This window comes from Glycine max, chromosome 3 (genome assembly GCF_000004515.6).
Source record: "Glycine max cultivar Williams 82 chromosome 3, Glycine_max_v4.0, whole genome shotgun sequence".
Lineage (NCBI taxonomy): Eukaryota > Viridiplantae > Streptophyta > Magnoliopsida > Fabales > Fabaceae > Glycine > Glycine max.
The window spans coordinates 42,731,533-42,743,554 of NC_016090.4; the positions used below are offsets into that span (position 1 = coordinate 42,731,533).

At 29.9% G+C, this 12,022-nt stretch overlaps 1 protein-coding gene across 1 annotated transcript; it reads right to left on the reverse strand.

Moving 5' to 3' along the window:
- Positions 1-497: 497 nt before the first annotated feature.
- Positions 498-11,827, reverse strand: LOC100776512 (auxin response factor 23). The gene is made up of 14 exons (XM_026127914.2): positions 11,285-11,827; positions 10,866-10,978; positions 4,998-5,099; positions 4,850-4,906; positions 4,507-4,665; positions 4,343-4,427; positions 3,935-4,025; positions 3,621-3,791; positions 3,380-3,496; positions 3,139-3,214; positions 2,851-3,031; positions 2,195-2,733; positions 1,382-1,572; positions 498-900 (listed from the first exon to the last, which is right to left on the reverse strand). The coding sequence occupies exons 1-14, from the start codon at positions 11,562-11,564 to the stop codon at positions 813-815; spliced, it is 2,250 nt and encodes a 749-aa protein (XP_025983699.2). The 5' UTR covers positions 11,565-11,827; the 3' UTR covers positions 498-812.
- Between the last annotated feature and the right edge of the window lie 195 nt (positions 11,828-12,022).

Genomic DNA, 12,022 nt, shown 5'->3' on the forward strand with positions numbered 1-12,022 from the left:
TGGTCCATACAATGAATCTGAGAAAAGAGATCCTAAACCCGGTGCAGCCATTAGTGCTGCTGCTGGGTCACAGTGGCCTGCATGATTGAGTTGTGGGAGTAGCTTCCTGCCCCTCCTTCAATAGAAAACAAGGAATTACAGAAAGTTTTGAGTAGTTTCTGTTTTTTCTAATCAAAATACAGTATTTGTTTTGAAAATAATTTTCAAAAGTCAATAGATTTTGGATGAGAAAATAAGTGATAAGTAGCATAAAATAGGAAGGCAAATCAAACATAGCCTTGGTATTTTGACTTTGAAGTTACCTTGCTAAAAATTTGCTTCGATTTTCAATTTCTCCATATGAATAGAAGATGGGATATGGATACCAAAGAATTTATAGCACTCAACCATTTAATCTAGATCCCTCAGTAAAACCAAGCAATCAAACCAGAGATTCTGAAATTTCTGGCTGATAAAACCAAGCAACCAAACCAGAGAGCGATAGGAATGATACATGATTTCGAACGCCCGTTCATGAGGACGGAATAACCATGCATTTATTATGTCAATTATTCATATCACGGTCATGACTCATGAGTACTTTCCACAAGTATCATGAAAAACAGGTTCTTAAAACAAGAAAAAGCAGTTTTTGTTTTTCCACTCTGTAAATTTATTTCACTATGATTGCTATATTTTTATAGCAGAAACTTATTGATCTCCTAGATTCTCAGGAAAAGAGAAATTTATTCGAACTAGAAACGACACAGTACTGCAAACTGTGCATGCATGCAATGGTGGAAAAGGGGAGAAAAGGTAGGCGACTAAAGGTTTCAAGGATTAGCTGAGGAGCCTGGCTTGAGATTGTCAGTACCTTCCTTTGGACATATGATCATCTTTTGCACCACGCCCAGGAAATCCCTGCATAGTTTGATGGTACAATACTAAAAGTTAGCAACAAAAGAGTCTGTAGTTTAACAGAACAAAGGCAACTTCATGTAAGTGAGAAAAATAAATATTAATCATTAAATTATATCATGAATGATAAAGATTAAAATACACGTGATTTTAAAAAAATAATCTTTGACCTTGTTGTATTTATGACTGAACATCCAAATTTGCTCCTTCCATAAAAAAATACTTTTTCACTACATAATTTCCTTGTTGCTTGTAAATTTTAAAAAGCATTAATGTGTAAAAAGAAAGAAGAGAAACAACTGACTTTTTGGGTTTCTTTCTGTATAAGTTAGAGAAAAAAAATTTAAGGAATGCAGAGTTTAAAAATATCGTGGTTGTTATTTATAACACGTATAAACACAGGCAGAAAAAAATATCAAAGATTCCAAGTTATTTAATATAATCCTGCTTTCATATGATATTGTTAGTTTTGCCACTACTTAACTGCCAGGGATAATCTCCAAGTTGCATCATATCTCCTTCATCATCCAAGCAGGTAACGTGCCACCCACTACCTCCGCTTATCAAGGTTCCTTGAAAATCGAACATGGAGTCCAATTCAGCAATAAGTTCGGTATACCCATTAAAGCGTGCAAGGTCAACTGCTCTTCCAAGAGCATTTCCCAGCTTAAGCACCTGAAATAGTTAATGATCTTTTTGTCAGATTTATCTGAATAGGAAAAGATAAAAATGTTTCAGCTACCTGTTCTATTGTTTGAGTGATGATATATCCTCCTATAAATTTTCCTATAAATCTTCCTATAAAAAAATATTAAATAAAAAAGTAAATATATTTAATGTCTTAAAAATATAGGACACTCAACAAAGGAAGTAGCAAGATTAATAGGAGGACTTAGAATTATACATACATCCAATGTATCCCGAGGGTGAAAATCCTGACCTATTACCAGAATGCTTGGACAGTCAACAGTCAAGCAATAAGGATCTAGCATGCCTACATCTTAGTACCCTTTCCATCCAACTGAAAAAATTTGGATCCTCTCCAGATGGCTATCAAGTGAAAAACTCTGTTGAGTTACACAAATCCTTTCCCAAGCACCCAAATAAAAAAGGTTGATCAACAATTTTATTCCCTAATTAGGCTGACCTACTAGCACTAGCGTCCCTCTATCCTACCTGCCTATATTTTAGTTAGGAGCACTGAAACAATAAATATTACACAACAATGAGAAACTTCTACAAAACTCAAGAAAACCAAGTCAATCCAACAAACAGTTAAATCATAAATGCTACGTACCTTTGTGCAGCTCCGATTATTAACACAGCGACACTTCTTGCATGTTTTTCCTGGGGCAACACCCATTGGAGGACTAGAAGGAAGACTTGAAGTCTTGTTGAGATCAACAAAATTAACCGATGGGATCTCAGGGGAGCTGTCAATTAAGTTAACTCCAAAAAGTTTGAATGTACTAGAACTGCCAGGCTGCCCAAAAGGAGCATCATTTTCATCTCTAGATTCAGTAGAAGGCATTCCAAGGGATTCAGAACCAATGGAAGTTAGGTTTGAGCTTGTAATTGACAAGTCTTCATGTGTAAGTGACATTGATCTGCCAAGAGATTTATGAAGAGGATCTTGCTTGAGAAAGGGATGCTGATTCCGATTCTCCTTCCCGAACCGCGAGCCACGGATTGGGACCTTTGATGGGCGGATTATATCAGTTGATGGTGCTCTTTGCAAAGGCTGTGGAGGAGATAGGCCGCTGTAATCTTGACCTTGCAGGTCTCCATCTGCCCTCCGAGTCTGAGACGAAGGGCCAGCTGAATTCTGATGAACATCTGAATGATAACAAGAGAATTCAAATAGTTATAACATAACATCTTTGTAGCTTCCTCAAATCAAAGAGAACTTTTACAGGTGACTCAAATTAGAGAGATGGATGTATAAGCACTGACCATTCTTGCCAAAGCCACTTATTCCAGGCAAAGAGCGCTGGTTAAGAAGTGCATGCCCCTTTTTCTTGGTGGGGAGAGCAGGAACTTGCTTCTTCTCCTTGGCAGATTCCAAGGGCTCAATCCACCAAGGACAAACCCTTTCAGGATGCATTTTGTCTTCTACTATGGCGTCCCATTGCACCTAAGAAGAGATAAAAAAATTAATTGAATCAACTAAAATATTAAACAGAAAGGCATTATAAAAACTTCAAGGAACTAAATCTAAAGACTTGAAAAGAATCTGATTACCTTGAGACGTCTCCATGCAGAACCAGGCCACCTAATACTATCGATATCTTCATTACCAATTATCGTACCTGCAAGTCTGGTTACTCAAACAAAAAGGCAATAGACCTGGTTACAAAAAGTTTCCTTGTAGATACTATAACTACCATTAAAAGTTTTTGTAAGTTTTTTTTCTTCCTTAGGGATAGATGCATTTCAAAATAAACCATGCATGACTTAGCCATGCAAACTTTGACATCATTACCTTCTTAAAGATTCTTCAACTTCATGCTGCATTTGTACCCTCGTTCCAATTGGATAGTCTTGTAAAGTTGACTTCAAATAGGTTTGGAGATGGACAATAAATTCAAAGGGATTTGTCCTGCAAAAGATGTGCTTAATAGAAAGATCATTCCAATTAAAACGTATTCCCAAAGGGCATATATATACATCTACAAATACAATGCAAGAGAAGTAGATATGTCCTATAGAATTTTTAATCTGACCACGGGCGGTAATAGACAAGAAACATGGTTCTGTTGCCAACAGCATTGGAAGCATTAGTCAAAATTCCAAGTTGCATGCTATGACCCGATATCAGAGATGAAGATTGCGATATATTGCTGAGATTTTCTGCTGCCCGACGAATCCCAACACGAAGTTCTCCAGATTCCCCTCTGCAATGATTAACTAACTTCTCTTAATGCATTAAAAGAAAAGAAAAGAACTCGTGATTCTAACTAGAGTTCCTCTGGAATAGCAACAAACAGAAATTGTGGGGAGGAGGGAAAAAGGAGACATGGAAACTGAAAGTAAGTACCTAACGAAAATGCATGAATCTCCAGCAACAAGTTTCTTTGCATTCACGAATAAGCTCCAACCGCTAGTAAGCAAGTGTCGTTTGGGCTGACCTGCATTTCATTTCAAAAAATATCTAACTCAGAAACCAAATATTGAACCAAGCGAGCATTTTCTTGAAAGAAAAATATGTCCACATGTTCCAGAACTTATGGTCATATAATCTCATCACTGATTCCAAAAAAAAAGGAGGTAAAATAGTAAACACGTTTCTGTCTCTTCTAATTTAAATGAAATATCATGGACTAATCATAATCATAAGGATCCTAGATTTATTCAACTGAGCATTAACAGCTGTTTCTCTACATTCAGTACATTCTTGCAACTGAATCAGAAATTATTGACAAAATGGAAAATAATCTAAACTTACCACGATATATGTGACGAAAACGCCACTCAAATCCATTCAAGTCCTTTGCAACAATTTCCTGCGCTGGTGTTTGAAGAGTCATGTCCTGAAATATCAAAGACCACGTATAAGCCAAATTCTTATATAAATAAAATAAATAAACAACAAATGATAAGGACTCCAACCAGCGGAGGGAAGCATTCATCAGCATATTTCTTCGGAACAGAGAATCCACCATGTGTACTTGTGTCTGACGGAGTCAGTATCTTACTAAAAGAATAAGCTGCATTTCTGGAAGGTATCTGATCTATGTTTACCTCCTCCTCAAAACAAAGGTTATCTTTCTGCAAAGATCCAAAGCAATAACCAATTCTATTAAGATATTATCCATATTTGCATGTCGTACAAGGTAAATTGTCATTTCATTCTTCAACATCAAATTCTATAGCATACTAACTTATAATAATAGTTTCACTTTTAAAAAAGGAACAATGGAAAAAGATGAAGGTAAAAGATAAAGTGGCCAACCTGGACCTCCGGAACTAATGTAACTTGAGCATAAACCTCGTCTGAGTAAGCTTCGGCCTGCAAAAACGACATAAGAACATTATTTTCAACATGCATTAAACACTTGATGTTAATAACGACATTAACCTGAGTAGAAAGATGACAGTACCTTTAATTCAACATTCATAATCTTGCATAAGATCTTCGAAGGCAAATCATACACAGGAATTTCCAGGTGACTATCTGGCTGATTCTGAGTATATGCAGCAACCTATTTTCCACACCCCAACCATTCGATCATGAAAATGGTAATGATAAGAAAATATGGGTTTTGTATACAAAACCATATCATGCAAACAAATAACCGTTCTTTTTTCTATTATTCCGTAACACAAGTAAATGTCCAATCTAACACAATTTAGGATTCCGTAATAAATTTGGGGAGACTATAGAAGATCACTTTTAATGTAAAGATTCATATAAAACCATGCCAAGTAAACACAATATTTTAGAATAAACAGATGAGTGAGCATAAGAATTTGAAAGAAGTTGTTAATGGGGTAGCAGAGACAGGGCACTATTAGATAATCAGTTTAATTAAGCATTTATTTAATAAAATTTTATTATAAGAGAGTTTATTGATAAGCTTAATTATAAAATTTATTGAAATGAGATAAAAAGAAAGATTTATAGAAATAGAATAAGTCCAATAAACTTCATAGAAAATCTTCCAAATGCTTCCTAATTAAAAGGATCCTAATCCTTGAAATAAATTGAGTTGTAACCTGTAAGTGTTTAAGCCTCCTTGAAAAGTTGCTTTAGTTATGATTACCCTTATCCAGCTTTAATTGCAGCTTCTTTACTCTTTAGGAACTTCCCTAATTACCTCTTTATAGATGTATTTAGTCTCACGATGATTTAAATACAGGTTATAAAATTTGGACAATCTTCACAAGTTAGTTTGTGGAGTTGAGATAAGTCCTAAGTCTAATTAAAATCTAGTATGATATCAAAATATTATTGAAATGCTTGTACTGCCTGCCACCCCATTCAATTGAAATGCTTCACTACGTTTTAAATTCTAAGCAGTCCAACGCATAGGTTTCAAAAAAGATTAAGAAAAAAAGAAACAAAAAAAGAACTTCAACCACACATGAGTTATCTAATAAGTATAAAAACATAGTGGTCAGGACTCAGGAGCAAAATGAGAAAGAGATCAAAGGAATTTGAGAGAAGGTGCATCTCTCAAACCAAATTAGAAAAATGGAAAATGGATGAGAGAAAAGAAAAAACATAAATTGTTACGGATTTAGCAAACACACGTGTCTCATAAGGTTGTTAAATAGCATTACAATATTATTTTAATTTCTTTTATACGTTAATAAAATATTAAAAGATATTTTGAAAAACAAATTAATTTTATGAAAAATATTAATTTGAGTTATTTCTTTAATCGTTCCAATTGACATGATTGAGTATTTTTAAAATTCCAAAAAACAAACAAACTTATAGGTTTCCAAAATAGGAAAACAAAGATAGTGTCGGATTTTAAAAAAAAAATTGTTTTATTTATTTGTCATTTTTAACATTTAAGATAATGTTAATTTGTCTTTTACATGTATATTTATTGTGAAGTAGAAATAAAAAATGAAATCCCATGCTACTTAATTATTTTATTAGAATAAAAAAATTGTTGCATTTTTAAATTTTTTACGTAAAAATCTTAAAAAATAGATAAAATAGTATACTGTAATCGTATCATTTGATATGCTTGAGTATCTCAAAATAATAAACGAACTAGAAAGAATTTTAGCCACGCTAGTGTGATTTAGCTTCAGTATAGAGTTGTAGTTAGTAATCGAGTAAAAAACATAAAGGCCATTTGAAAAGACGTTCAGGTTTCGGAGTTCGGAGTTCAAGGTTCAAAGTTTAGAGGGGAAAGAAAAAGCCGTAAATCTTACATTAATCGGATAGCATTTTACAATACATTTTTTGTATGCAAATAGAAGCTTTGATGAAAGGTAAGCCTCAATGCATTACAATATTATTTTAATAATAACCCTTTTAATAGTCAAGTTGATAAAAAATATTATAAAAACCCATTTAAATAATGTTATTTATTTTTAATTGTATTGATTAAAATAATTCCTTGACCAAACAAAGATGAGAATTTTAATAAAAAAAAGAAGGAGCAAATTTTAAATCTCATATTAGTCAAATATTGTTATAATATTATTTTAGTAACACTTTTAATAGTTAAGTTAAATAAAAATTATTTAAAAAATATATTTATTAAATAAGAATCTCATTTACTTTTTTTTATTACAAGAGTCATTTATTTTTATTAGTATCAATTGAAATGATGTTACGGTAAAATAATGTGAGAAAAACATAAATCTTACATGAAATATAATTTTAATTATCCTTCTAATAGTCAAATTAAATAAAAAATATTTTAAAAACCCATTCAATATTAATGTTATTTATTTTTAATCGTATAAATTGAAATGACGTTCCAATCAAACAAAGATGGAAAAAAACATTAAAGGAAGAGAGAAAAAGAAAATTGTAAATCTTACTTGAGTTAAATAGTGTTATACTATTATTTAGTAAATCTTTTAATATTTAAATTAATAAAAAAAATCATTAAATATTAATGTCATTTGCTTTTAACCGTATCAACTAAAATGAGCTCATGCTAAAACAATGTGAAAAATCTTAAATAAAAGAGAGAAAATTATAAATCTTATCTTAGTGAAATAGAATTACAATATTATTTTAATAACCTTTTTCATAGTTAAATAAATTATATTTTAAAAATTTATTAAATATTAATGTTATTTTTTTAACTATATCAATTCAAATGGTGTCCTGGTCAAATAAACATGAGAAATCTTAATGAAAGAATAAAAAATGATAAATTTCACATTAGTCAAATAACCTTACAATATGATTTAATAATCCTTTTAATATTTAATAAAATATATTTTAAAAATTTATTAAATATTAACGTAACTTATTTTAACCGTATCAATTCAAATGACATCACAGTCAAATAAGGATGACAAAATCTTAATGAAAGAGAGAGAAAAAAACCACACATCTTACATCAATCAGACAATCTTATAATATTATTTAATAATCCTTTAAATATTTAAATAATTTTTTAAAAAAATCATTAAATAGTAACGTCATTTGTTTTTAACCATATCAATTCAAATGACGTCAAATTCAAATAAAAATGAGAAAATCTTAATGAAAGTGAGAGAAAAAAGTTGTACATCTTACATGAGTCCCATAACATTACAATATTATTTAATAATCTTTTTAATAGTTAAATAAAAATATTTTTAAAATCCATTAAATATCATTTGTTTTTAATCCTATCAATTTAAATAACGTCACGATCAAGTAAAGATGAAAAAATCTTAATGAAAGAGAGAGAAAAAAAATGTAAATCTTACATGAACCTAATAAAATATTATTCAATAACCCTTTTAATAGTTAAATAATTTTTTAAAAAAGTTATTAAATATTAACGTCATTTTTTTTAAACCGTATCAATTCAAATGACGTCACGATCAAGTAAAGATGAAAAAATCTTAATGAAAGAGAAAGAAAAAATGTAAATCTTACATGAACCTAATAAAATATTATTCAATAACCCTTTTAATAGTTAAATAATTTTTTAAAAAAGTTATTAAATATTAACGTTTTTTGTTTTAAACCGTATCAATTCAAATGACGTCACGATCAACTAAAGATCAAAAAATCTTAATGAAAGAGAGAGAGAAAAAAGCTATAAATCTTACATGAATCCCGTAACATTACAATATTATTTAATAACCCTTTTAATAGTTAAATAAAAATATTTTAAAAATCCATTAAATGTCATTTGTTTTTAATAGTATCGAGTCAAATGACGTCACGATGAAATAAAGATGAAAAAATCTTAATGAAAGAGAGAGAAAAAATTGTAAATCTTACATTAACCCGATAAAATATTATTTAATAACCTTTTTAATAATTAAAGAATTTTTAAAAAAATCATTAAATATTAATGTCATTTGTTTTTAACCGTATCAATTCAAATGATATCATGATTCAATAAAGATAAGAAAATATTAATAAAAGAGGGAGAAAAAGTTGTAAATCTTACATGAGTCGGATAACATTACAATATTATCTAATAACCCTTTTAATGGTTTAAAAAATATTTTAAAAATCCATTAAATATTAATGTCATTTACTTTTAACCATATCAATTCAAATGACATTCTTATCAAACAAAGAAGAGAAAATCTTAATGAAAGAGAGAAAAAGAAAAGTAAATCTTATATTAGTTACATAGAATTACAATATTATTCAATAGTTAATAAAAATATTTTAAAAAACCATTAAATATTAATGTCATTTATTTTTAACTGTATCAATTCAAATGACATCTCAGTCAAACAAAGATCAGAAGATCATAATGAAAATGAGAGAAAAAAACGTAGATATTATATTAGTCAAGTAACATTGTAATATTATTTAAGAACCCTTTTAATATAGTCAAATAAAAAAAATCTATTACATATTAAACTCATATTTTTAATCATATCAATTTAAATAACACCTCAATTAAACAAAGATGAGAAAATCTTAATGAAATAGAGAGAAAAAAAATCATAAATCATACATTGGACAGATGACATAACATTACAATATTATTTAATAACTCCTTTAATAGTTAAATAAAAATATTTTAAAAATTCATCAAATATTAATGTCATTTGTTTTTAACGTATCAATTCAAATGACGTTTCAGTCAAGCAAAGATGAGAAAACCTAAAGGAAAGAGAGAGAAAAAATCATAAATATTATATTAAAACATTATGATATTATTTATTAACTTTTTAAATAGTTTAAGTAAAAAAACATTTTAAAAATTCATCCAATATTAAGGTCATTTGTTTTTAACGTATCAATTCAAATGGCGTTTCAGTCAAAAATGATGAAAAATCTTAATGAAAGAGAGAGAAAAAAAATCATAAATGTTACATTAAAATATTACGACATTATTTATTGATCTTTTTAATAGTTAAGTAAAAAATATTTTAAAAAATTATCAAATATTAAGTCATTTGTTTTTAATTGTATCAATTGCATTGACGTCACCATAAAATAAAGATGAAAATAGAGAAATTTACTAAATTTTAAATTAGTCAAAGGCATTGTGATATTATTTTAATAACTCTTTTAATAGTTAAGTTAAATAAGAAAATATTTTAAAAAATCATTAAGTATTAATGTTATTTATTTTTAATCTTGCATGTCAATTGAAATGCTTAGTATTTTTAATTTTTTTAAAAAGTGGAACTCATAGATTAAAAAAAACACTTTAGCCACACTAGAGTCATTTATGTACAATTTTTATTCGATTTGTTTTAAGAAAATAACCATTTGCTTTTATCAGTTCTTTTAGAAAACTTTTGAAAAACGAGCAATTATTTTTTTGTAAGGAATTGTAATGAAACACACACCGAGTACAACAGATATAGACAAAAGGTGTGTTTGGAAATCCATTTGTAACGATGCATGGGTTATTTACAATTTCCAAAGCAAAAATTCAAGAAACAAAATGCTGTATCATGCACATATAAACGTTTCTATGCATAGATTTGATTGATAATCAAACCCAACAAAGAGAACAAGAGCATATGCAGAAGAGATTCCTAAAAAAAAAAAACAGAGACTAGAAAATCGAAATTGGGTGAGAAAAATAAGAAAACCGTAAAATCTTATAAAGCGATACATTAGTTTTTAAAAATAAGTGAATTAATCAAATAGCATTATAATATTAGTTTGATAATCCAAAACATTAAGAATAATTCAGCATGATAAAAAAATTAAATGTAACAATACATGCATGACAACCTTCGAAATGACCATCTTCGTTCTACATTCCACAAAAAAGATCGGTTCACACAAAAAAAAATAGTAGAATTCAGAACAAGTGGTAAATTAAGTAATAGAGAATGAAGATTGAATTAACCTGCTCCAAGTGGCCTTGAGGGAAGTAGAAAACCCTGTCATCAACGCGAGGAACATAAACGAATGACCCAGCACATGCACGCCACAGTTCAGTGTACAAAATATCCTGCACGCCTATAAAATCATAACAAACAAAAAAAAAATGGAAAATTAATAATTAACAAAAAGAAAAACCCGATCCATGAACAAGAGTATAAATTTACGAGACCGATCCTGGACGAAAAAAAAAATCATCAAACATCAAACATTTAAAACACTTAATAATAGTTGTTGACTTCCACCCACCGATTGTAAAAAGTATTTGTCCTGTTAAATCATCCACCATAGAATAAAAAGAAAAAAGGTAGCACTATTCTATTGAAGCAATGTCAGAGAAACAGATAATGGTTCCAAATTGATAGAAAGCCAGGAATTAGTTACCTTCATTAGAGGGAAGGCCTTGTTTTTTCTCTGGAGAGTCCATGTCTCTCATTGAAAAAACAAGAAGAAGGAAGGTGGAGAAAACAAAAAGAAACGGAGAAATTAGAGAGAGGAGTACTGAGAGAAGAAGAACATGAGAAAGAAGTAAGGACAAGTGAGATTTAAGTAGAGAGAGCGAGGCGTGTCTGTTCCAAACAAAAAAATAAATAAAAATGAATAAATAATAAATAATAAATGTTAAATAAAAAAAAATATATAATAAGAGTGAGAAACGTTTCATTGAATTGAAATTTGGTTCACACTATAAAAATTGTCTCTCTAAACAAGTAAGTCCATTGCCATGATGCCAGGTTGGGGTAACGCCCCCAACTGAAGGGGTGGTATAGTAGCGAAGAATGTAGGTGGCATGTTCTGGTTCGCGCAGGTGCAAGGTGAGAAATAGAGATCTAGAGAGAGTGGATGAGGTGGAGTAGTAGTACAGTACCCCTGCTTTGCTTTTATTGTTTCCATGAGATATGTGAGTTGTTTCTTCTCACAACAATATACATCACTCACTACTACTTGTACACCCTCACCACACCTCTTGCTGATCGTTCCACCACCTTTCTTCGTCTCCTTTTCGCTGCTTCTAGTGTCACAGCTTAACCTTGACCTTGATTTGAGTTAATTAATTTTAGTTTTGAGATATTAATCATAAATTAAGATGAGAGAGATGGAGAAATATGGCGTATGCGAAGT

Coding starts and splice junctions, on each gene's coding strand:
- LOC100776512 (XM_026127914.2), bottom strand. CDS start 11,564: ATGAAACGTTTCTCACTCTTATTATATATTTTTTTTTATTTAACATTT. Junction 4,428..4,506: donor ATGAATGCTTCCCTCCGCTG/GTTGGAGTCCTT, acceptor TTGATATTTCAG/GACATGACTCTTCAAACACC. Junction 3,215..3,379: donor GTTGAAGAATCTTTAAGAAG/GTAATGATGTCA, acceptor TTGAGTAACCAG/ACTTGCAGGTACGATAATTG.